Raw genomic sequence first — 26,596 nt, 5'->3', positions numbered from 1 at the left:
GCTGGCTCCTACTTGCCATTCAGGTCTTGGTCCTGAGAGGTCTTCCCTGCTGAACAAATCAAATCTAAAGTAGCTTCCCCAGTCCAGTCATTCTCTGTCCCACCACTGTGTTTGTTCTCCTCCTGTCACTAGCTGAAATTATTTTATTAATTGCTTGCTTATATGTTTTTCCTTTGTACAATGTAAGCTCTATTAGAGCAGGGATCTAGACTGTCTTGTTCACCACTGTATCACTAACCTTTGGGACAGGGCCTGGCACTCAGGAAATGATAACTAAATATTTATTGAGTGAACAAGGCATATCATTAAGGAGAGCAGTTACAATTGGGTCTGACTGTTCTAGCTGGCAAATGAGGCTCTCGGGAAGTCCCTTTAAAAAAACAATTTTAGTGATATTAACTAGCAAGCAATTATATGAACTCATAAAAGATGATGTGTTTGGACTGTGTTTATATTAACAGGCTTTAACCACATTTGCCCTAGGTTTTGGAGCTGATAAAGTTCTTAATTAGAGGAGTTAAATGATTTACAAAGCTAGGGTGAGGCAGGCAGTATCGAGTGAACAAACAAAAAAAGAGTAATTGAGACCTATGCTAGATTGATTGAAAAATGGCTATACCTCATCTTGTATCTAGCTCCTTCAATCAAAAGTGGAGTCTGTGTCTTTACCTCTTGCAGCTGGACTGGCCTTATCACTTGTTTTGGCCAATAGAAAGAGGGGGAAGTGATATCATGCCACTTTTGAACCTACCTCTTAAGGAAGCCTTGCACTCTTCTGCTATCTCTTTTGGAGATACAGTAGGGCTAGGCTGCTGGAGGATGAGAGGCAAAGTACAGCTGAGGCCAGTCTAGAAAAGCCAGCTCTTCTCTGACCTGCCAGTTGATTTCACTCTATGACCACACCCAGCTGAGATCTCTGAGCCTAGTCCAGATTAGCAGAATCATCCAGCTGACCCATAGATTTGTGAGCAAATGTAAATATGTATTGGAGTTTTTATGGTTGGAGTTTTTGGAGTTTTTATGGTTGATTTATTATTTTTTTTGTGGTACCCGGGTCTCTCACTGTTGTGGCCTCTCCCGTTGCGGAGCACAGGCTCCGGACGCGCAGGCTCAGCGTCCATGGCTCACGGGCCCAGCCGCTCCGCGGCATGTGGGATCTTCCCGGACCGGGGCACGAACCCATGTCCCCTGCGTCGGCAGGCGGACTCTCAACCACTGCGCCACCAGGGAGGCCCTTATGGCTGGTTTTTATGCAGCATTATTGTGGCAATAGATAACTAATACAGGAATCAAGGGAAGAACGAGTAATCAGGATCATGTAGTTTGAACTCAACATCTGGCAGGGTGACTGAGAGGAAGGAATAAGAGACATGTACGCAGGGCTTCCCTGGTGGCACAGTGGTTAAGAATCTGCCTGCCAATGCAGGGGACACGGGGTCGAGCCCTGGCCCAGGAAGATCCCACATGCCGTGGAGCAACTAAGCCCATGCACCACAACTACTGAGCCTGCGCTCTAGAGCCCGTGAGACACAACTACTGAAGCCTGCGCGCCTAGAACCTGTGCTCCACAACAAGAGAAGCCACCGCAATGAGAAGCACGCGCACCGCAACAGAGTAGCCCTTGCCTGCCGCAGCTAGGGAAAGCCCCTGCACAGCAACGAAGACCCAACGCAGCCAAAAATAAATTAATAAAATAAATTTTAAAAATAAATTGATATAGATATAATATAATTAAAGAAAAAAAGAGACATGTATGTAGTGCTTGACCCAGGGGGGTCATTGCAGGGGCTCCATAAATACTTGCTGAATGAATTGGAGCTGGGGGTGGGGAGGGGAATGGAGTTCAGGGTTGAGCCAAAAAAACATAAAAACAAAAAAACATAAAAAACAAAAAATAGCATAAAAACACTTTGAATTCTTGGCTCCCTGAGGACAGGAGCCATGTCTCTAATCATTGTTTTCATCCTGATCTCATAGCATGTACTGCGAACCCCACATGTATTAGTAATAAAGAACAGGGGGCTCTACAAGCAATTGGCATTCTGCTCCAGGACTGGCTTGCTTCACTTGGTTTTGTAGAAAACTTTGTTATTTCTGCTTAGTTCAATGAAGGAAGAGTTCTATTAGCATTTTCTCTCAGTTTATTCCCCTATTTAGATGCCAAGTAGTTCTTATGTCTCCAGATTTCTATTTTCAGTTTGCCTATATTTGGAAAGAATCTATGCTTGTGCAGTTGGCAGTAGCAAAGTAATCTGGCAGCCAGAGGTTTCAACAGAGCCTACGCCACAACTTTCAACAGCTGTGCTCGCTTCAGCAGGCTGAATAACAACTTTAGAGAGATTGATATCCAGCTATTAATTTCTGTCTGTTTGTACACTGGTTATATCTGCTAGGTAACTAAAGAGGTGAAACCTATTTTCTAAAATCTAGAACATCAGCGGTAGAGACAGCCTTCCTAAGAGAGGCAGAAAAGATGAACTTCTTTTCCCATGATGCTGTAACTCAGATGAGTCAAAACTGGCAGCTTTTCGGACCCCTTTTCAATCAAATTCATGCTGGGGTTCCAGGTTTTTGACCTGGTTTCCTTGATTAGGACTGCCCTCCTTCACATGCCCTGATCACTCCAGACCCATGTTGTCCGGGCTGCTTAAGAGCTAAGGCTCTGGAGCCAGGCTGCCTGGGTTCAAACCCAGGCAGTGAATTCTTGGTCAAACTGCTTAACCTCTGAATGCCTCAATTTCCTGAACTGTCAAATAATGCTAATACTACTACTTGTTGTGGGGCTTTAGATGAGATAGTCTACTCAGAGTGCCTGGCAAAGAATAAGTGCTTGTTCAGTGTTAGTGATTATGATCTGATAAATTAATGAGCTGATAACCAGTTAATGTATGTACACTTTCCAGATATAATATTTGCCTGTAGACTGGAGATTTTGTTTTTAATTTTTTATTTGAAAATAATTTCACATTTATAGAGAAGCTGTAAGAATAAGAATAGAATATAGAATACTCATGTATCATTACCTAGATTCACTTATTGTTAGCGTATTACCCCCTTTGCTTTCTCATTCTGTCTCTGGGTGCATATGTGTGTTTTCATATACATGTATACGTAAAAATTTTTTTCTGAACCACTTGAAAATAAGTTGCATATGTCATGAACTTTTGTGCCTAAATATTTCCAAAGAATAAAGATACTCTCTTCCATAACCACAGTGTAGTTGTCAACTTCAGCACATTTAACATCGATATGATAATCTTATCTAATCTGCTGTCTGTTTTACAGTTTTGTCAATTGACCCAATAATGTCCTTTATAGCATATTTTTCTTCTAGTAAAAGAACCAGTCTTAGATCAACTATTGTCCTTAGTGGTCACATATATTTAGTCTCCCTCAATCTGGAACATTTCCATAGCTATTTTTTGTCTTTCGTGATACATTTTAATAGATCGTTCATCATTTTGAGTTTGTCTAATTTTTTCCTCAGGATTATATTAAAAATGTGCATTTCTGGCTGGAATACTGCATAAGTGATGCTATTTCCTTCTCAGGGCATCACATCTGGAGACACAGAGTGTCCAACTTTCCCTTGGTCATATTAATTTTTATCACCCTGTCAATAGTCTAATTTCTCCACTGTATAGTTACTACTTTTTCCCTTACAACTACTAAGCGATTTGTGGGGATACACTTAAGGCCATGCAAATATGTTGATCCTCATCAGATTTTCCTGCTAGTTTTAGTATTCATTGATGATTCTTCACCTGATCTATGCAAAATGATGATTTTCCAATTCCAGCACCCTCTTCTTATTTACCAGTCAGTGTTTGGTGTTCTGCTGTAGGCAAGAGTCCTCCCTTCTAGGTCAGTATTTGCTAATGGGTCCTGTCCCTAATGTGTATCTATTTTAGTAATTTTGTTGAGTTTATTAAATGTATATCTGTAAGAATTTTGGTCTTTCTTTCCTTCCTTCCTCCCTCCTTTTCTCCCTTCCTTTCTTCCCTTACTGATAGGGATTCATGAATTTCTATTTTTCTCAATGGTTTATAATTCACTATTCTCCTTAACTGTTTTGGTTCTCAAATTGTCCCAGATATGGTCAGTGGGTTTTTGAAGTCAGTTTCTCAATTGCAAAGCTTCATAAAAGTCACAGAAAGGAGTTATGTTTTGAGTCAGAGGTAGGCCTGTATCACTGAGATAGTTGTATCACTGCGGTAGCCTTGAGGTTTTTCTCCAGATGAGACTAAACTTGCCCATTAATCTGAAAACTCTATACTGGCTTTGTTTTCTTTACGTTCGCAAGAGGAGAGAGAACATTTGTTTGTTATACCTCCTGCCATTCCTTTGTAGTTGTTTTACAGAGACCACGACAAGCTATGGAATTCTCAGGGTTCAGGCCTGCTCTGAGATACAAGGAAAGACTGGTGCTCTTTTCACTGGGGGCTCCAAACTCTTGGGAAGGGAAATTTCCAAATTACAGCATGATTATCTCCTTTTTTTCTCTCGAGGAACATTTTACTGTAAAATTGACGCTACAACAGTAAGAAAGCACCTGGTAATGTAGTGTCAAAGCATATTTATTACTCCTGCTACTTATTATACCTCAATATTTATTTTAGGCGTTAATTGTACTTTTTGATGGAATGTTTAAAGCTGTTTCTAAATCTCCATGTTAGGTAGAACTCATTTCTTACATTCCATAGGATCTACATTAAGTATTTTCTGGTCTAAAAATTACCGAAGCTATCTTTCTGTTGAAGTTTCATTAACTATGAAAATAGCTAACACTATCAGCACTTACTCTGTGCAGGACATTGATGTAAACACTGCAGTTATACTGGTCTATGAGGTAAATTATTATCTCATTTTACAGATGGAGAAACTTAAGCACAGAAAGTTTAAGTAACTTGCCCAAGATCACACAGTTTGTGGCTAAGGTAGATTCGAATCCAGTTAATATGGCTCTAAAATCTAATGTGCTAATCACTAAGCAGAGACAGGTGAAGGGGGTTGACATTTCTTGAAACTCTTGACATACCTGATATAATGAACAAATGCAACAAACAGGCATCCCAAGTAGAAGGAGAAGAAGATGAGGAAACTGAGAAGAATCGATTTCACATAAACAGATCCTGAGGGAAGAGAAACAGCTTTGGTCAGGATGTCCTCAAGAGAAGAGAGGACCATGTTTGGGACAGGACAGCTTCATGGGCCCATCTGCATCACACTCATTCTTAAATCCTAAGATAATTCCACTCAAAGCAGCAAAGCTATTGGAGGTCACCCAGACATCATCCATAAATGGCTGCCTTTCACAGTGATGACTTCATCAGGGAAGCTGGGAAGGGACTTCCTGTATACAACTTCATAATTGACTTCCCTTTCTTTCTGCAAAGGATTTAGCAAAATGCTTTGATTCTCTCTTCTATATCTAAGGTAAACATTAGTTTTCTTATGATGTTTCTCTGGAAGGATGACATTAGCATTGAATGACATGACTGCCTTCCTGACATAGGAATCTCTCCACTGAATCTCAGTAACAAGACTGACCTTTAATGGAAGGAACAATGGTCACTTTAAGGTTCTTTGCACGTTGTAGATTCCAGGTCTGGTTCTCCTTTTCTGGTAAAAAAGAACAAAGCCCAATGGATCAGATACTAGGTTCCTGGTCTCTGATCTGAACAGTTGTTTAAAAACTGTCCAGAATTAACTCTGGTTGCTGAATTTTCTTTTAGCAAGAACTACGTGAAAACCTTCAAACTGTCTAATACTCTTTTCGGTTAAAACTTTCAACTTGGCCTTTGTTTGGGTGCATTTTGGTAGCACTAAGTGAGTCAAATGAGAATGCAGCCTCCTTTCTTGAATGAAGAAGGCTTGACCCTTCTTCTGATATCATATGGCTCAATATGCCACAGACATCTGAAGAAAACAGCTGCAAAAATAGAGAGCTACTACATTTTTGGTTTGCATTTTTCTTTTTCTTTTAAACATCTTTATTGGAGTATAATTGCTTTACAATGTTGTGTTAGTTTCTGCTGTATAACAAAGTGAATCAGCTATACGTATACATATATCCCCATATCTCCTCCCTCTTGCGCCTCCCTTCTACCCTCCCTATCCCACCCCTCTAGGTGGTCACAAAGCACCGAGCTGATCTCCCTGTGCTATGCGGCTGCTTCAGACTAGCTATCTATTTTACATTTGGTAGTATATATATGTCAATGCTACTCTCTCACTTCGTCCCAGCTTACCCTTCCCCCTCCCCATGTCCTCAAGTCCATTCTCTATGTCTGTGTCTTTATTCCTGTCCTGCCCCTAGGTTCATCAGAACCATTGTTTTGGTTTTTTTTAGATTCCACGTATATGTGTTAGCATACGGTATTTGTTTTTCTCTTTCTGACTTACTTTGTATGGCAGACTCTACGTCCATCCACCTCACTACAAATAGCTCAATTTTGTTCCTTTTTATGGCTGAGTAATATTCCACTGTATATGTATGCTGCATCTTCTTTATCCATTCATCTGTTGAGGGACACTTAGGTTGCTTCTATGTCCTGGCTATTGTAAATTGTGCTGCAATGAACATTGTGGTACATGTCTCTTTTTGAATTATGGTTTTCTCAGGGTATATGCCCAGTATTGGGATTGCTGGGTTGTATGGTAGTTCTATTTTTAGTTTTTTAAGGAACCTCCATACTGTTCTGCATAGTGGCTGTATCAATTTACATTCCCACCTAATGAAACTTAAAAGTTTTTGCACAGCAAAGGAAACCATAAACAAGACAAAAAGACAACACTCAGAGTGGGAGAAAATATTTGCAAACGAAGCAACTGACAAAGGATTAATCTCCAAAATATACAAGCAGCTCATTCAGCTCAATATCAAAAAAACAAACAACCCAATCCAAAATTGGGCAGAAGACCTAAAAAGACATTTCCCCAAAGAAGATATACAGATTGCCAACAAACACATGAAAGAATGCTCAACATCATTAATCATTAGAGAAATGCAAATCAAAACTAATGTGAGCTATCACCTCACATTAGTCAGAATGGCCATCATCAAAAAATCTACAGGCAATAAATGCTGGGGAGGGTATGGAGAAAGGGGAACACTCTTGCACTGTTGGTTTGCATTTTTCTAGGCAGTGAGAATTTCTTTTTTTCTTATATGGCCATCAAAGGACTTATAGTTTACCGAGAACATTGGATGTTGGCAAAACTCTAGAGCTATGTAATTAAGAGATTAAAGAATATATTAGAAGAAAATTCACCTAAATACTGAGGGAACGGTGTTACACTCAACAGTAAACACTTTTCGTGTTGATCACATATGGCCTATCAGCTGCTGGGGGGTCTGTGTTTTCAATCAACAGCCTATTCCATTCCCGTGGTAGGTAGTGGGTAGTTGCCCATAACCACTTGTACTATGCCTAAGAGCTGACATAACCCCTGCCATTGGGATAAGTTGCCCTACTTTGCTCACTTACTGTCTTGAAAGGTACAATTTTGGCAATGGGAATTGAGAACTCTGAATTTTCCTTGGGGAAATGATGACTACCGATAAATATAAGTGGATCCATTACTGCTCGCTACAAAAATGATCTTTGAAAATGGACCTCGATCTGCTGTATAAGATCATTACTTCACAGTAGTAAATATTTGTTAAGTAAAGGGCCAACTGAGTGAACTGGGCCAACTGGGCCAACTGAGGGAGTACAAGACTTTGAAAAGATTCAGGCACTAAATGGCATTTTGTAGTATCAATAATATCTTGAGATTTATTATTTTCTTCCCTTTATTTTTTTCTCATGTATGTCTCAGACTGCCTTGCCAAGCCACTGCTGATGACCCTCACTTAGTGGGAACTAGCGATGGTTGGAAGGGGCCAGATGGGGCCAAAATGAGCTTTTGGCTTCCTTTCCATTCCATTCTGTTAGGTTTTTCTAAGTAGACAAATACTCCTCACTGTTCCTTACCCTGGATGAAGAAAGATCCTCCACAGGCATAATCTTCAGGCTTTATCACAAACACCACATAGAACTGCTCACCTGGAAAATCCTTCTTCTGCACAAGACATAAAGATAGGGAGAAGAAGGGAGAAAGTCCATATAATGGTGGGGGCAAAAAGAAAGAGGAAAGAGAAGAAAAGTAAAGTTCACCTCTGCTCCCTAACTCCTTAGAACGGACTCTCACATTCCCATGATCTACTCCAGGTTATCCATAATAAAATAATTGTTATATCCAAGAAATTATGTAAATAGAGTGTTCTGATTTCAATCTGTCCAGTGCCCACTTGAGTGCTTAGAATTGTAGTAGACCCCGTATAAAATATATGTCAACAGTCTATGTTTAATAATTCATACTTGTATATTAAATTCTTGAATAAACTTTATTTTTTAGGGCAGTTTTAGCTTCACTATATTAAGTTTTTATTATTTTAAAATTTAATGATAAATAACTTTCCTAAAAGTCACACAGTCAGCAGTTAAATAAACAATTTAGGTTAGGGAAGCAAAGACTCAAGTCAGGAGACCTGAGTTACAGTCCTGGCTTTGACTTTCTCTAAGTCGGCTTCTCTGTGTCCCAGTTTCTTATCCATGAATGAAGCATGGTTGACAAGATAATCTTTAAGGTCCAGTATATTTATACAACTCTGATTTTTTTTATTATCCCCAAATTTCTGATATTATGTTTAACCCACTGAGAAAATGGCCCAGTACTGAATCATGGGTCCAAAAGAGAAGTAATAACTTACTGCCAAACATATTGAAAGTAGGAATATACTGATATGATTTGCACTTCATTAATTTAGTGTCCAGATGATGTAAAATCTGCGTTTCCTACTATGGTTATTTTTTTGTCTTTTTAAATTTGGGACCACATAATGCTGATGTACTAAGGAAAAAAAAAATACTAAAAATAAGAGCAGATATTTGAGATATCGAATCTGAGACATTAAAAATAAAAGCCTGACTAATAGAAGTTTTTTGGTCTGATAGCTAAATTATAATTAACCTCTCCTCATTCATGGCCTGCTATTCAATAAACAGTATCTCCTTACCTAGAGAACAGATCAAATTACAGGTACTCCAAGTAAGTACCACTCTAAAGCTAGGGACAGAATCTCTTTGAAAATATGCTGACATGATGTCTGTACATTTTTGCTATAAAATTACCATTGAAATAATAATTTAATTATCATACCAAAAGGGCAAACTTCTGCACAAATGTGGTTCATATTCCTTTGAACCTGTGCATTCTGTCCAGAGTTGAAGTTATGTTTTGGTTACAATATGTTTTTTCTCAATCGAAGGGTAGTTGATTTAAAATATTGTTTTAGTAGAATATGTTTAGTTGTTTTAAATGGATCAGATAAACTTTACCCTAAACCCAGCATCCCCCATTGGGTAGATTGGAATCTTTTGCCCTTACTTCTCTAAGCAATCTGTCAGACATGTCCCACTGCATCACAGGTTCCCAAGATTCCCCAAGGGGAACGGAGCACCTGGTAGAGTAGCACTGTCTACTATCACCAAGGCTTTGATTTCAGGTGTAGCAATCTTTGTTTTAAAATCAATCAGAAGGGAAAGAGATTCAAGGCACACAGTGAGCGGTAATCCCTTAGGTTTTTCTAAGTCCGGCAGGTAACCTGACTGGTCCAGTAGGTAATCTGATTATAAACTGTGCACTGTCATTGACAATAACAACCACAGAAGCGATGTCTCACCTGTAGTGTGATGGCAGCTTTCTTGGTCATGGACTGATAGACACCATTAAATTCTACATTGTGGTCGAGATCATACACTGGGCACTGTAACATGCATGAGGGATAAAAAAAGGAAAGCATCACTAATGTCATAGTATACATACCACACATGCCACCTGGATCACAGGGGAGGGGGTCCCTACTGAGCCAGAAACCATGAAGAGATTTCCCCCAGAACAGTCATGAAATAGTCCTCCTAAAACCTGGTGCCTTGTCCTCTGAAGTCAAGGTCACTTTATATCAAAGAGAACTGAAAAGATCATCTTAAAGTGTATCACACCTTTCCCATTTTTTATTTAACACCTTATGAAACAGAAAGGGCCTAATGACACAATAAAAATTTTAAAAAGTAGAGCAAACAGGTTTCTGTTTTTCTTGTGCAGCCCACAAGTTGGTCTTCCTTGTTCTCTGTCATAATCCTCCCTCCCTCCCTTCCTTCCTTTGTTTATTTTGGTGAGGAGTCAACTGCTCTCTATCTCCCCAGATCAATGTCTACAAACACAGACTGCACACTTGTGTGCACACGATACTGTCTTTATTATTTAGCAGTTTTGTCAGGAATATGTAGTATGAGGATGACATGGTGGTCACCCTTCTCTCTCATTTACCCTGGGACAATATAATACTCCATATTGGAAGGTTGACAGGTTATGAAGACTCACCATGATATTCTGGACTGAGACAACAGAGCATGGATAAGCCATTTCAGACACAACTTTAATGATAACTGAGTCCACATCTTCAGGAAATTTGTATAGAAAATACTAAGAATAAAAAAAAGAAAGACAGGATTTGTTAATGTTAAGAAATGTTTACGGTCAAAAACTCAAGCTATTTTCCCATGAATAAGGTGGTTTCCTCAAATATTAAGCACAAAGTTCAGATGTAAATCTCAGTAAGCCTCCAGTAATTCAGTCAGCCATTCATCTCTTGCATATTGAGCAAATGCTCTGTGCGGGGCTCAGGCACTAGGAACACAGCAGTGAACGAGAGAAAGGAGCCATTTCATACAATATTGCCATATCATTTTTTATGGTTTTTCCTTCTCCACTAAACTTTGCTACACTTCATTCTAATTTTGACTTAAGAAGATGCCCCCAACCCTTTGAATTAGAGATATGTGGAATGTGACAGGAGACAAGGTTTGCCTCTGTGGGGTCATTTTGAAATATGAAGCTCCTCCTTGAAAAGCAGATAAGCCTGTTCTTCAAGAATCTTAACCACATTCCCACAGGCAAGAATTAGCACTAGACCCACCCTTCCCCTAGACTTTCTTGCCAAAGAATCTATTTCCTGGCTGGAACACAGTGAGATGACATTTAGATTCAAAGACCAAGCCCTACATCTAGCCTCCGGAAATATGTTCACAATTTTGGGCAGAAGTATTTCTCCAATATCATCAGAATAAGGAAACATTTATAATAGACAAAAGTTACACTATTTACCTACTTAGATTATCAATCCACTGGAAAAATTTATTAACTCTAAGCCTGAAACATGTTGCTAATAATGAAGAAAGGGGACTTCTGCCCAGTAGTTATAAATATAGAAGCTGGTTGAGAAGCCTTGACATGAAATATACGATTAAAATTTTGAGGAAAACAAACAAAGCGAACTCCTATCCTAGGGCTTTAGTAAATCTATCCCTTGAAAGGAGAAGCAAAACCCGTTAAAACTTCATTTTGCATTCCCACATCCTCTTTATTAACCTTACTCTGAGAACCAGAGCAATAAAAATAGAACTTTTTCAACAATCCAAAGCCTTCTGATGGGGAAAAAAATCATCTCAAGATTAAAGAGTGTCATTAACGCTGCTGTTTGGAAGTCTGTTCATGCCTTGTAACAGATGGCAACACTCTCAAGAAGCCACTCCGTTTTTGTGCTTTTATTTTGGAGCTTGATTCAAATACATATAATACAGGGCTCTTCCAAAGGTGAATACTCTGGAATTCCCAAGAGGCGTTCATGGTTCTTAGGGGAACCATACTTTGTAACTCAAAAGCATTATTTTGGTTACTGTCAGCAGTAATGAGCATCACATATATGCCTGTATATTCTAGGAGTTGGTTTTGTGCAAGCTGTAGACATCTACCGAAGCCTTCTCTGTATACCAAGGTATCACTAATCGTTTTTTACCTTTAAATTACCATAAACCCCAAATAAATAAACCCCTTGCCTTGAGAATCTACTTTTACCAGAAGGAAGCAAGTGACAAGGATCCAAAGCAATGCCTGGAATTTAGGCTAAAAATCACCATCTTGTGTCCTGATTATCTATCCAGTTTCTGTAACCTGCTTCTATCTACAGGAATAGAGGCAGACAGTGGTGATTCAGGTTGTCTGAGTATGTGCAATAGTTTGGGTGGACTTACAGGAACAGAAAATTTTTCCTACAGTTGAAGAGGATATAAAATATGGGAACCAAAATGGGAACAGTTACGAGTAAAGTAAGACCTTCAGAGATGTCAAAGAATTTCTGTTTTGTTTCATGAGTTTGTTTTAAGTATATTTTACTCTAGTTTGTGATTTATATACAAATTATTTGGGCTTTAGTGTTTAATACTTTTTTAAAATAGAAGCTATAATATATACTCATCACTGATTTTCAGTCTACAAAGTACATCACGACATTCACACATTTTTATTATATTTATTTATAAATAAATATAATGATATTATATTTATAAATAAATTTATTTATAAATAAATGATATTTATAAATAAATAAATATGATATTTCTATCATATTTATTATAGCTTTCGACAGGACTATTAGACTGTACTCTTTCTGCAGTTGGGGTACAAGTTTTCCCCTCCCTTTCTATATAGATATCTCCCATTTCCCCTAGTAACTAGTGCTTTCAAATATTTCATGAATTAAGTGGCTAATACTCTGAGGGCAATGGATCGTGGGACTTGGTCCTCTTCTGTCACTGGGTGGCAGCATATATGCACTGTGGAGGCTTTCACTGATGGGAAATTTAACTCTTCAAGGTGTGCTGGAGTTGGCTCTTGCAGGTCTGGGGAGCTGATTGTGCACATCGATTCCAAACTCTGTGTTCAATGACGTCACGCTGGCAGCTTGAAATCCGCCAGAGTGGAGGTATTTACACTGCAGAAATGGGCAAATGCTACAAAACAGGGCTTTCACTCTAAGAACCAGTTGTTAAATATTCACCAGCTCACAAGTGGTTGTAACAGATTTACAACATTATCCATATAATATGTTAATCCCAGTTTTAGTACAGTATATCCAAGGCCATTTTTGACAAAGTTGCATTACAGCCTACAGAAGACTTATAATAAATATCAGGACATTAAATAAATCTGTTTTAAATTTGCTATTGCATAAACTTCACTCTTTCAGAAGCTATGAGAGGAGAAAGGAAGGTAGCTAGAAGTGTCACCAGAAAAGCAGCCTAAGTCAATCAAAATTTTCATCTATTTAGTCTGTTTATGACTATGGCCTAATGGAGAGCACAGCACAAATATCTAATTCTTCTAATAATTTTTGTCAGCATTCCTGTTCTTTCTTAATGACAGGAGAAACTAATTAATTTTACCCATCACACTGTAGAAATTAAAATCTGTCTCATTTTTATTGTACTTTCAGATCAATTGATTATTTTTGTATTTGTTTAGTGGTGGTCTTCCATTCTCTGTCTCCCCACCCCCATCCTGATTATAAGGTCCGTGAAGGCAGAAGTTGCACCTGTCTCTTCTTCATCCTTCTATCCCTGGCACCTAGTATAATCTATCACTGTACTTGGTACATAGTAGGCCCACAATTTTATGAATGAAGGTTGAGCCAAGGAACATCTGCAAATACTTCATGCCTCCCATTTTACACCAATTCAAGTGATAAGGTTAAAGGTGTGTCTAAAATCCCAGTTACATGAACAACATTCCAAAAGTACAAATATAACTCATGTTGTGAAAGATCAAGGGCAACATCACATGCTAACTCTACCTGTTACCATGGTTTCTTTGGGTAACACCAACAGGAAGAATCATGATAACCTTGAAGCCCTTCACTTACCTGGGGTTGAGAGGGACTGGCAGTAAAGTGAAAGGCAACATTTGTCCTGAGAAATATAAGGGGGAGAGGGGAGAGTGGGAAAAGTGAAAGAAAAGCATAAGTTAGCAAACAAAAATTGTTTATTAAAAAAAAAATCTTAAACTAGATGCAAGGAAAGCCCTACCCTTTGAGAAAGGAGTTCTGGGCCCATAAAAGTGACAAAGTGTGCTGCATGGGAACTTGGTGTTTTCAACTCTCAAGAATGATCAAATTGGGGAACTGATCAATTTTATGTCTTTGTAAACCCATGAAGTCATACCTATACAAGTAAGTACTTTGTTGACTTTTATAGACACATTTGTCTTTGGATTCTCTTAAGATTTTACAATCAAGTACAGGGTTTAGGTGTCAGAAGTGGTCTGAAAGAGAGAGGAAAAGAAGGTTTGAGGTTCATTTGCATAATTCAGATAGCACTTCAAAATTTTGATGTATCCATGGCAAAAGATCACTTTTTAAAAAATGTGGTGGATAGATAATCACCATGGGAGGGTCTCTAGGGATAGGAGCATACTCTTCCTGCCCCCAAGCACCCCCAGTTGTCTACATTTCCCTCCAAGGTTGTGTCCTCTTTGGGTTGGGCATTGCGTTCTAAGACCCTTCTTAAAATGCACATACCACCAAAAGAATATAATGAAGTTATTTTCTCTCCAATTATTAATTTGCTGTGAATTATTTTATTAGATATTTTATTAGATATTTTCATTCTTCTGTGAAAGACAGAAATGATCCAGCACTGAGGAAAGGACAGTGTGAGGAGCATGTGGGAACCAAACATCTGTAGCGTAGAGTGCTGTTGGAAGGAACATACGTGAACAGTTCAAGAGACTGGAAAACAAAGAGAAATTTGCTCTTCTCTGAAGTCATGTAAGGGCTGTTTGGGGCTTTTGTTCTTTCTGGTTCTTGCCTCATTTTTAGTTGTGAAGATCACTCACACATGCCCACTGCACTCTCAATGCCTGCGTCTGGGGAGTGTCATGATCCCAACTGTCCAGTGTGACCTGCACTTCTGGGAACCTGAACCTGAACTTCTTCTGGGGTCCTTCCCCAGCTTTATCCCCCAATGCTAAGGAGTCTTTCTCTCCACTCCTAATTTTCCTTTTATAAAAATTAAATAGTTTAACATTTTTATTAAAGATTCCCTTAGAAAGGGCATGTCAGGACATTTAAGCATGAAGTTTATAATTGGAGGTGTTGTTTAGAAGTCATAAAATTTGAGCACTATTTCTAAAGGTAATGACAAACAATTCAGGCTGTAAGCACACGAGGCTTAGAGTTTAGCATTGGATGCAATTTGCATATATTCACTCTCAATAGAAATCATCATCAGAGTCAAGGATTGGTTCTGCTGACATATGGTTAGTAACTCGTGATCTTAAGTCACCTAAAGAAGCCAAAGTCAGTGTCAAATCCAGTTGTGTGTGTTCTCCTGAGATTCCACAGCCAGAGTCAGGACCCGCGGTGCTGTGTGTGGCTCTCAGCGTGTGGGGAGTGTCATCTGCTATTACCAGGGCAACACGGGGCCCTCAATTCTGTTTGTTGCCAGGTCAGGGGAACAAAGAGGACAGTGATTTTCTTGGCTGGCAACAGACAGTGTAAGATTTCCAGGAGAAAACAGTTTTCTTTGGCCAGCAATTTGTTTTTAAATTCTCCCCTGTCATTTGAATTGCAGTTATAACATTGAATGTGTGGACATTGATAGGAATTTTCTGTTTTTATTTTTTTCTTGTTCTTTATGTTTGCTTTACTAGTACAACACATACAAACTTTGAAAACACTTTATTTTCTTAAAGACTATCACATTTAAGTCTTCTCTTTCTCATGGAGTCAACAGTGTGTGCAAAATAAACATGGTGCCTGTTGTAGATGAAAGGTTCTGTTTCCTTCCCCATGGGCCTCAGTGGAGGTGGGGAAGGTTTATTTTATCAGGTGTCATTAAGCAACAGAACAAATCTAACTGAGACACATGTACACCTTTAGTTTTAGAGAAGGAAGTACACAATTTTCGACTTATTTGAAAAAATTAAACACAGGAAACAAAAGTTTATTCAATAAATAAGAAAACCCAAAAGCTAATTTTGTTTCCTCATTTTGGCTAGTTTGAGGGAGAGGGAAAGAGAAAAGGAACAGAGGAGTCAAGAGAGATGGGTGTGCAGGGAAGGGAGACAGGAGAAGAGGGAGAAAAGGGCCCATGGGGAAGGGAGAACGAAGGGGGAGAAGTATCTATAGGAGAGTAATAAAACAGAAGGAAAAGGAAGGGGGGATGGGAAGAAAGGGTAAGTGGAAAGACAGGCAGAGACAAAAACTAAGTCGTTTTTGAGGTGAGTTCAGAGAGGACTGTGAGATTCAGGGCATCGCTTTTATCTTCTGACAGCAAAAAGCCCCTAGCACAGAGCACAGAGAGCGTTGAAAACCCTCACTTTGTCGAAGGAAATCACACTGGTTATTCACTTGGACTATGGACTTCAGAGTATCATTTCCTGTTATCTCCTTACTACCATCTGTCATGAACTGCCTTTGCTAATCCCAAATCTTTCCCCAACCCTCCATCATCTGTAACCCTCCACCTCAAGGCTCTGGCTGAAGTATAAACTCTCCACGCGTGTGCTAAATCCTGTCTTTTCTTCCCTCCTCTGGGACGTTGCTTCTACAAAAATCCAACTCTCCTATAAATTTGATCTGCCTTTCTACTCCTTAGTTTATAAATATACTCTAGTCTCAACCATTTTCAAAATAAATAACAAACAAAAGCACCCCCCAGAATTGCCCTCTTTTCCCCAAATTTCTCTCCTTTGATGTCATTCTATATCCTTCTCCTTCACAACCAGCCTCTTCAAAGAGTGCTCTGCTCCAATCCCTCATTCATGCTTCCCTCTCCCCACTGCTGTCAGGATTCTTTTTCCACCATCTCCCTGAGGTTGCAGTCACCTCCTTGTAGTTAAATCCAGTGACTTAGTTCTTAATTTTCTTTACCTGTCTGTGACAGTTGACACTGACAGCCACTTCCTCTGTCTTAGATCTTCCTCCCTTGGGCTCTGTGACCCCTGCTTTCCTGGGTTTTCTTCCACACATCTGACTATGCCAAGTCAGCTTCTTCTGAGAGGTCCTATCTCTCAGACGATCCCTTATATGAGAATGTGACCCACAGTCTCGTTCTTGATCTCCTCGTTTTCCTTAGCCACATACATCTTCATTCATATATGTATAATTATATATATTATAACTGCCATAAAATCCATATATATAAATATTCAGTTGCCACAAAAACCACAACAATGGTAGTGAATCACAAGTTTCCATGTCCAGCCCAGGGCTATCTCCTGGGCTCCAGTCACAGAAAAGGGTTTCTCTGCTGGGCTTCTGCACTTCGCTGGCCCTCAAGCATCTCAAACTCCATATGATCAAAAGGGAATGTACTCCCGTTTCCCTGACCTTGACCTGCCTCGTCTGTCGATAAGCCTCACCTGACTTGTGACATCCTTGTTGGAGTTGTCTTGGATTCCCTTTTTATCCCTTCCACAGCTGACTGCTCACCAAGTCTTACTGATTCTATCAGTGTAAATGTAACCTGGATGCACCTGCTCCCACCTGAAGCACTGTCTTTGCTCAGTATAGCATCCAATAAGAAAAAAAAAACAAAACTGAAAAACAATGTAAATCACTGTACTCTACCCTAAAATACCAAAGGGCCATTACATAGGATGACATATAGCAAAATGGTCTAAAAGCCTCTACTCATCCATTTCCTCAAAAATCTATTACTTTTCACAGCACAGTAGCTGAGCTATCTCACTCAAAACGCTCTCTCAAAACAAAGACTTGAGATCCCTACTTAGAAGGCTAGAGGAGGGTTGAAGCCTTCAAGTGTTCATGTAAGACTATATTTTTGATTCTGCCACATGTATTTTTTGAATTTGTGAATTATCCCCATGTGTATTACTTGACTCTTTTTCTCCCTTACAACTTTGTTGCTACCATGATATGTTCAGGTCCTAATAATTTTTTAATTCTTCTCTGTTCAAACTTTTGATTTGTCTATGTGCCTCTACCCTCTCCTCTCCAGTTCATCTTCCACACGGCTACTCAAGTCATCTCAAAAATCAGACCTGTTGATGATACTCTGTTGCTTAAAATCCTTTAGTGGCTCCCATAACCTTAAAGATGAAGTCTAAACTGCCTGGTGCAGCAAAGATATCTCAAAGATCAAGGATTGGGTACTGCCTGTTTCTCCCCTTACCTCCTGGAACTCCACCTCAGGCACCATAGGGACCAGCCTTCACTGAAGCTTCTACTCAGTGGCCTCTCTGTTGCTCAGCCCTCTCTCCTGAGCATCATGCTGTATAAGTTCAACACTCTGCCAGGCACTGCACTTCAAGTTCAACATGTCCCAAAGTGAACTTATCTTTTCCTTCCCTCCTCAAAATTCTCATTTTCTCTTAGGGGCACCACCATCTACAAGTTAGATGGTCATCCTAGACTCTCCCACTTCCTTTACCCTGAATATCCAATCAAGTTTTGTCAACTTCACCTCTAAATTCTTCAGTTCATTTCATTATTTATCTTGACCACGGCATCAGCCTCCTAATTTCTCTGCATCCAGTCGAGTCCCCCTCAAATCCATTATCCATACAAATATCACAACATAGACAACTGTCTAAATTTCTTTCTTTTTCTTTTTAAACTATCTGTCATGCATTTTCCATTCTTGGGGATATCTTTTTTTTTTTTTGGCCAAGCCACATGGCTTGTGAGATCGAACCCAGGCCCACGGCAGTGAAAGCACGGAGTCCTAATCACTGGACCACCAGAGAATTCCCAACAGCTCTTCCAGGCTCCTCCCACCCCAGGAGCAGGTGCCTGCCTGTTCCTGCAGCCTCCTCCTGTTCCCCATCTGCAACTTCACACTCTGCAGCACTGAGCGCCAGGGCAATGGGGTCTGGGAAAAGGAGTAGGGGCAAAGCTGGTGTATGTGCATGTGTGGAGGCAGGTGGGGGAGAGTTAAGACGGCACAGAGTAATGCTTTAAGGCAGAAGTTAATTTTTTAAGCTGGATTTAAATAAATAAATGCTTCATGGAATTGAGAAATATATTTAGGGCAACAAAAATTAGGAGGACGGTGTTAAACAGAAAGTAGAAATAGCATGGTATAGTGGGAACAGCTCAGAACTGCAAGTCAGAAGTCGAATCTAATTTTGATTTTGTCCTTTCCTGGCTGTGTGAGTTTGGACAAATCACTTAACCTCTCTGGGCATCAGTTTGCTCATCTGTAAAAATGAAATGAGTGGATTCAATTCCCGAAGTTCCTTCTATTCTTAAAATTTATGATTCTAGAAAAAAATAACGCTTGTAGTCTGCCACTGAAAAACATACAACAGAAACTGCAATGTTGGGAAATTTGAGTTCTTCAGTGTTTCTCTCAGTACCTGAGTTCAGATCTCCCCACAGTCCTCAGCTCTTGCCTGTTACCATCATCCTCTGGATTTCTGAGTTTTCAGCAAGGCTGGTGTGGGACAATCCAGAGCCAGGGAGGAAGAGACACATATATCTTAGTTACCATCTCTTCTCGGGCTTATCTTATTTGCATAAAACCCCTGGTAACTGTGTGCATTTTGAAATGCATGTCTGGTTGCTGAGGTCAGGTCACATTGTGAGAGGCGGAAACAGAAAACAATATGAGGGAATAGACTTGCGGTTTCACCACATGCGTATCATTCAATAACCCTCTCACAGAGTTGTGACCTTATGGCTTTCAGTTTCACAGAATTCAGTTTTCCAAAGGGTCTAATTAGCCTCACAGATACCAGCCCTAGAATTCAAGTACACTACTACCAGGTGACAGCGACAGGTCAGAGACCAGTTAGTAAATGCAGGGCTTCTCCAAAGTTCAAAATGCACTCTGTTCGGGTAAAGTGCTGCCACCTCCTTCAAATTATGAGTACGAATTCCCATACTGTTTAATATCACAGATTAATTTAGTTATGAACACAATTAAACACAAGCACCGCATTTAGAAATTGCTTAAAGGTAGCTGTTCTCAACTCTGCTGCACATTAGAATCACTTGGAGAACCTTAAAAATGTATATACTATAACGCTCAAACCTCCCTCCTAGAGACTCATATAATTGATCTTTCTCTGCCTTTTTTGGGGGGCTGGTTCTTTGCTCTTGAAATGATCACATCACTTTTTTCTATACCAAAATTAATGGAGGGACTTGGAAAAAAAATGCTGTAACTACTTCACCATCCTTCTGACCATTCATTAATCTATCTGTCCATCTGTATCTATGGGTATACACTGTCAAGGGGTGTAGAGGACCAAGATAGATGTTTGGTTCATATCAGCAACTCCACTGGCTACAGACTTCAGAATAAACTGCTTTAGAAAATTTAAGGAGAGCTTATAATACGGCAAAACATTCTGATCAGAAAAATAAACTGCCTAAAAGTAGTATATATTTTAAAATATTCTTATTTTTTAAAAATGAATCTTTTTATTGAAGTGTAACAAACATATAGATAACAAGACATAAGTATATATCTGAAAGAATTCTCATGAAGTAAACATAGCCGTGTACTTCTTCTTTCCTCCCTGACGGTACCACTGTCCTAACTTCTAACATTACAGAATAGTTTCGCCTGTTTTTAAACTTTATATAAATGGAATCAAATGGTGTGTATTCCTTTTGTCTGGCTTCTTTTGCTCAACATTTTGTTGGTGAGATTTATTCACGTTGTTAGGTACAAAAATAGTTTGTTTTTATTGTTGTGTGATATTCCTCGAATGAATAGCACAATTATGTATCTAGGAGTTGAGTATATGACTAGGAGTGGAACTGCGTTGTCAGTCCTTTCAAAGTACAGCAGTTTGGTAGGTGCAGTGGAATCTCATTATGGTTTTAATTTGCATTTCTGACAGCTGGTGAGGTTATGTTTTTGGACCATTTGTATAGTTTCTTTGGTGAAGTGTCTGTTTAAGTCTCTTGCCTATTTTTTTTCCAGTGGGCTTGCCTGTCTTTTTTATTTTTTAGAAGACAATTATAAAAATAATACTGGTCATTTTAAATAGTTGACCTGTGGTTTGGTTGATTTTGTCCATTGTTAATTGGTTCTCTATTTCATTGTTTTGGGCTCTTATTTTAGTACTTACTTCCACTTTCTTTGAATTTTATTTTCAGTTCTTTTACTTTTTTCTTTCAAGCATTTAATTCAATAATTTATTTTAATGATCATAACAAACCTATAGAAATCAAGAGAATGACGATGATGTTTTAAAATACACAGAATTTGGACTTCCCTGGTGGCACAGTGGTAAAGAATCCGCCTGCCAATGCAGGGGGCATGGGTCTGATCCCTGGTCAGGGAAGATCCCACATGCCGCAGAGCAACTAAGCCCGTGCTCCACAACTACAGAGCCTGCATGCTGCAACTACTGCATGCAGCTCAACAAAGAGTAGCCCCTGCTCACCGCAACTAGAGAAAGCCCACGTGCAGCAACAAAGACCCAATGCAGCCAAAAATCATTGTATAGCAATTACACTCCAATAAAGATGCCAAAAAAAAAAAAGTACATTCAGGAGTTAAATTGATTGGATTCAACTCCACAAAAAAATAAATAAAATAAAATACATAGAATTTCAACAAAGAAACAGTTTACACAAGCTTCAGTTCTTTTTCTAACTTCTTAAAGTGGGTACTTAACACACTGACTTTCAGCCATTCATCTTTTCTGACATATACATTTGAAGCTTTACATTTTCCTGTAAGCAGTGCTTTAGTTGCATCCCAGAAGTTTGGATATGTATATTTTCAAAAGCTTAGGCATTCTATCATTTTGAGATGCAGTTTTCAAAATACATTAATTAGCTCAAGTTTGTTAATCATGTTGACCTGCTCCTTTATAGCAGGTGTTGGCAAACTTTTTCTAAAAGGGCCAGATAGTAAATATTTTAGGCTTGCAGGCCATAATTTCTCTGTCCCAACTACTCACCTATGCCACTGTAGTATGAAAGCAGCCAGAGACAATATCTAAATGAAGGGGTAGGGCTATGTTCCAATAACACTTTATTTACAAAAACTAGTCTGTGGGCCGTGGTTTGCCAATATTTTTTCTAAGTACTGCATACCGCTATCCTTCACTTTTTGAAAACTCGCTTTATGCCAATTTGCTATCTTAGTATCTGTTTTCACTAACTGAAAGAAATCTGAAGATTTTTGCTTTTATGAAAAAAGATGAAAAGCGAAAACAGTGTTCAGCGTTTGTTTTGCAGTGTGCACCCTGAGCGGTGAGAGTGGCACTGCCACCGCCTTCCCTGTAACTACACTCAGCATCTCAGCATCAAGCCACCATAGCTGTGAACTGTGTCTGGGAATCTCTGTGCTTTATCGCAATTTATTCTATGCATGTGTTAGCAAGATGTGTCCTAAGGTAATTGCTTCTTTGCTTAATATCATTTGGCTTATAAAAGGTTTCACAGGAACACTCTACTTTCACATAGTGGGGGAACCCTGTACATACATTTTAAATTTTTGGTTTGTTATTTTATTAGCTATAGAGAAGGCTACCACAAAGATTGTGAATTTGTACACTTCTTCTTCCCATTCTGCAATTTTTGCTTTGTATATTTTGAAGTGATATTACTAGGTACACAGAAATTTAGAATTTAAATTTGTCTTCCTGGTAAATGATTATTTTAGAAATATGGAATGTCTCTCTATATCTAATAATGTTCCTTGCATTAAGGAATAGCTTGTATAATGTGATATAATACATCAGCTTTCTTTTGTTTAGTATCAGTATGGTATTTCTTTTACTATGCTTTTATTTGCGTTTATACATTCTTTTTAAAGATTGTACTCTTTTAAGCAACATATATTTAGTTTTCTTTTTTTCTAAATCCCATTTGATATTCTTAGTCTTTTTTTTTTTTTTTTTTTTGTGGTACGTGGGCCTCTCACTGTTGTGGCCTCTCCCGTTGTGGAGCACAGGCTCCGGACGTGCAGGCTTAGCGGCCATGGCTCATGGGCCCAGCCGCTCTGCGGCATGTAGGATCTTCCCGGACCGGGGCACGAACCTGTGTCCCCTGCATCGGCTGGCGGACTCTCGACCACTGCGCCACCAGGGAAGCCCTGATGTTCTTAGTCTTTTACTTGGCATATTTGAGTCTATTTATATGTCGTTTATTTTCATTGGGTAAATATAAACATTGATTCCCCTTCTGAGATCTTCTGTCTCTGTCCCAAAGTTCTAGTGAGAGGTCAAAGTCTCATGTATCGTTTCTGTTCCTGAGATCTCCTCATTTTTGCCCCAGAGAATCTATTTATTTCACTGAAGCGGAGTCTGAACCTTGCACCCACCTGGGTGCCAGCCCCCACTCTGAGCAGTGCTCAGACTCATAGGCTCCAAGATTCTTGCCCAGAAGAAGCCAGAGCCACAGAAGGGTGGGTGATACTGGGGACAGCAGCCAAAAGCTTGCCAGTGTTTTCTTATTGATTTGTAGGGGTTCTTTATATATTCTGCACATGAGCCCTTTGTTAGTTAGTGTTGGAAACATATTCTCTAGTCTATGGCTTGTCTTTTTGTTCTCTTAATGATAACTTTTGATGAGTACAAAGTAAAATTTTAATATGAGCGATTTAATGACATATTTTTTAAAATTTTATTTAAAACACTGAGAGGGGAGGGAATGGTTTGAACCCTTGAGAAGCCTTGAACTTAGAGTAGGATAGGGCAGGAAACTCCCTGAAGTTTCTGGCCTTATTAAGGAATAATCTTAGCCTTTCTGTTTACATTTTCACACAGATTTATGCAATATTTTATGTGACTAACCTCTGGGAAAGAATAGATCCCTTAGAGACAATGCCCTCCACTGAATTTATTATACTCCATGTCTAATATAAACAATTCGAGATGTTGTATCCCGACTGATTTGGTTTCAAAGGATGGTAGAGCAAGGAGAAGGAGGAAACAGTCATAAGTTTTCGCACAAAGCCACATAACATATTATTTTCAACCTGTATACATTCCTAACCAGAAGGAGAAAACTGGAATAGTAATAAGGGTAAGAAAAATAGCTTAAGATCTTCCTTAAAACAAAACCAAAACTTCCTTCAGGAGAGTGGCACTGGTGAGTGACACAGAAGTACCCATCACTAGTGCTTGGATGTCATGCTTGCTTGGACGACAGACAGGAGGGGGCCCTCACAGATGCCCAGGAACAGATACACCTATCAGGTGCACCGCCCTCTGCTCTGCTCCAGTCCCCTACTGCTTCCCCCTTACACAGACTAAGGCCCTGCTGCACAGCTGTGCACAGGAGAGTTCAGAAGTTGCTAAGACAATATGCCAAGTGGATGATTTCCTTCTGGGGTGCTGATCTGGGAGGAAGGAAGCTGGACCGTGCACAGACAAGCTCAGGAAGAGCAGACAAGCGAACAGAGAAAGGCCACAAGGAGTCCCGCTTACTGCAGCTGAAAGTGCTTGATCTTGGTAACCAGCAGTCTGTACTGGGCACCCAGGGGCGCCATGGATGCGACATCTACAAATATCAGTTGCTCCAGAGGCCCTGTTTCATTGGTTGCTTCTGAGGGACATAAGGTGCGGCTCACTTCCTGGTAGTTGTAGCTCCTCTGGTATCTGCAGCAGCCAGTGGAGAGAAAAGCCAGCGAGGAGAAAGACACTCAATGAACAAGCAGGGAAAAGAACATCTCGTTTCACTTCTCCCTGAACTTCTTTCCAAGTCCTTATATTTAAAATTTCATACTGGACCTACTGAGAGTAATTTTAGAGCTACTGTGTTTGGCACACATTGTGTGACGTTATAACACAGACATGAGGACAGTTGAGTGCTGAGCAGTTCACTTAGGTGTCTTCATTACCAAATCATCCTCCTAATTCAGTCAGGAAAGTTATCAGATTTTGAAGGGAAAACTGTTCTGATAAAACAACCAGTTGATTCCGTTTTTTTCCAATCTTCAAGCTTTTGCGAAATGAACATAAAGAAAGCCCCAGAGTCCAAGTCAGGGCGTTAGAGTCAGTATTTCAATCCTCATGTGTATTAACCTCCAAAAGTGATTTAACACTGTACTGTGTGCCCATGTCTGCATGCTTTCTGGTTTGTTCTTGTTAACTGCTCTAGCACCTTATACAGCAAAAATATAGATTCCACGAGGCGGGGATTTTGCTGTTGTCTTCCACCACTGTATCCCCAGCATCTATCATTTAGTAGTGCTCAATAAATATTATGGGATAAAGAAAGTACACTTGGTGAACGTTATGAAGAATGGGGAGAGGTGTCACTCATTGAAGTTGATGGTGGGACCTAGCCCTGACCTTGGTGGATGACCCACTAACCAACCAAGAGTAACAGAGCATTCTGGGTAGAACTAAAATGTTAAACGTTCTTCTGGGTGCTATAAATCTAGACAGAGCGCTTATCAGAACCTCAAAGAGGAGAGAAACTGAACAGAGCTGAACGGTCAATGCAGGCACCACGACGACTGTTTGCACTTAGCATGCATAATATGTCAACATTCTGCATGTCTGATTTCTCCTTTCGCTAGGGAAAAGGGCAATTAAGGTCTAGCACGTTGAAAGAAAACAAATATAATGAAGCTGTCGGGGAAAGATCCACTTACAGTCCTTGGAAGAGCAGAGGAACCTGCCAGGACAGCACCTCTTTCTGCTGGCGAACCACGACCAGGACCGGGTAGTCGAGGTTCTCGGAGGAGCTGTTCACGTACACCCGCACGGCGTTCACCTGCGAGCCAGGGCAGAGAGGGAGGAAATGCAAATCACACACGCACGCACACGCACAGACACGTTACATCGTAGCTGCCATCTGAAGCTCTGAAAAACTTTAATTCATACGTTTGCTGCTGACCATAGATACTCCAAATATCCCAGCTGTCTTCTCCTCATTCATATTGTAACCATACTCAGTTTCAAAGCTGATTGCACAATGAAATCACGAGGGGAGATTAAAAAAAAAAACTGATGCCTGGGTCCAACCCTCAGAGTTTTGATTTAAGTTGTCTTGGGTGAAGCCAAATTATGGAGGCTTCAAATGGCAGGCTGAGGAGTTTGAATTGGGCAGTCAGCACAAGATTGGGAGAATAAGCCCAAACAGAAAAAGAAAGAGGCTGATGTGCTTCTCTTCTTATCTGAATATAAATGCTAAATATACAAATATCTTAAAAAAAATACCTACAAGTGCCCCAGTTGCCAACAAACTTTAATTTTGGTTTGGAAAATGATTCTGTGCCTCAGACCAAAATGTTATTGCCACATTGTGTTAAAGTCTAGCAGATGGCCCGACGCTCTCCCAGCAACAAATACTACAGGGGCTGAAGAGTCTTCTCTTTGCCCTGCTCCAAGGCATAGATCAATCCCCAACACTAAATGCTTTTGATATCAGCAGATCCGTGGCTTCTTTTGAATACATGTGTCACCCCAAGGATTGAACACTATCATGGCTTTTAAAAGACAGGAAATTGAATTGTGCCCCTGGATCTAGATGGTTTTGGTGTTTCCCTTCAGTTTTTTTATATATATATATATAATACTATAGGCAATAGAAAAAAGACAAAGTAAGAAAAAGTTGATCTTTCGTATGAGATTTTTTTCCCCCTAATGAATTTAAGCCCTAGTGTTCTCTTGAAAACACCTTATTAGGGGAAAGAATTGAAGCAAGAAAGGCTTGCAGTGAAACCCTAAAGATCTATGACATGTTCAAAATGGAAACTGAGAGGCAGCA

General features: G+C 39.6%; 2 protein-coding genes across 5 annotated transcripts in view; one reads left to right on the top strand and one right to left on the bottom strand.

Annotated features, from left to right (window-relative positions):
* SPICE1 (spindle and centriole associated protein 1) overlaps positions 1-26,596 on the top strand; it is a 159,725-nt gene that overhangs the window by 39,342 nt on the left and 93,787 nt on the right. The window lies entirely within an intron of this gene.
* Positions 1-26,596, bottom strand: part of SIDT1 (SID1 transmembrane family member 1) — a 76,016-nt gene that overhangs the window by 35,629 nt on the left and 13,791 nt on the right. The window contains exons 2-9 of the mRNA XM_060010648.1: positions 25,479-25,600; positions 24,307-24,477; positions 13,808-13,853; positions 10,432-10,533; positions 9,731-9,814; positions 7,980-8,067; positions 5,551-5,622; positions 5,039-5,132 (exon numbers count right to left, since the gene is read on the bottom strand). Of these exons, the coding sequence (XP_059866631.1) occupies positions 5,039-5,132; positions 5,551-5,622; positions 7,980-8,067; positions 9,731-9,814; positions 10,432-10,533; positions 13,808-13,853; positions 24,307-24,477; positions 25,479-25,600 (779 nt within the window). The remainder of the gene's footprint in view (positions 1-5,038; positions 5,133-5,550; positions 5,623-7,979; positions 8,068-9,730; positions 9,815-10,431; positions 10,534-13,807; positions 13,854-24,306; positions 24,478-25,478; positions 25,601-26,596) is intronic.

The sequence above is a fragment of the Delphinus delphis genome, chromosome 4 (assembly GCF_949987515.2).
Source record: "Delphinus delphis chromosome 4, mDelDel1.2, whole genome shotgun sequence".
Classification (NCBI taxonomy): Eukaryota; Metazoa; Chordata; class Mammalia; order Artiodactyla; family Delphinidae; genus Delphinus; species Delphinus delphis.
This window is presented reverse-complemented; position numbering and strand designations above follow the sequence as displayed.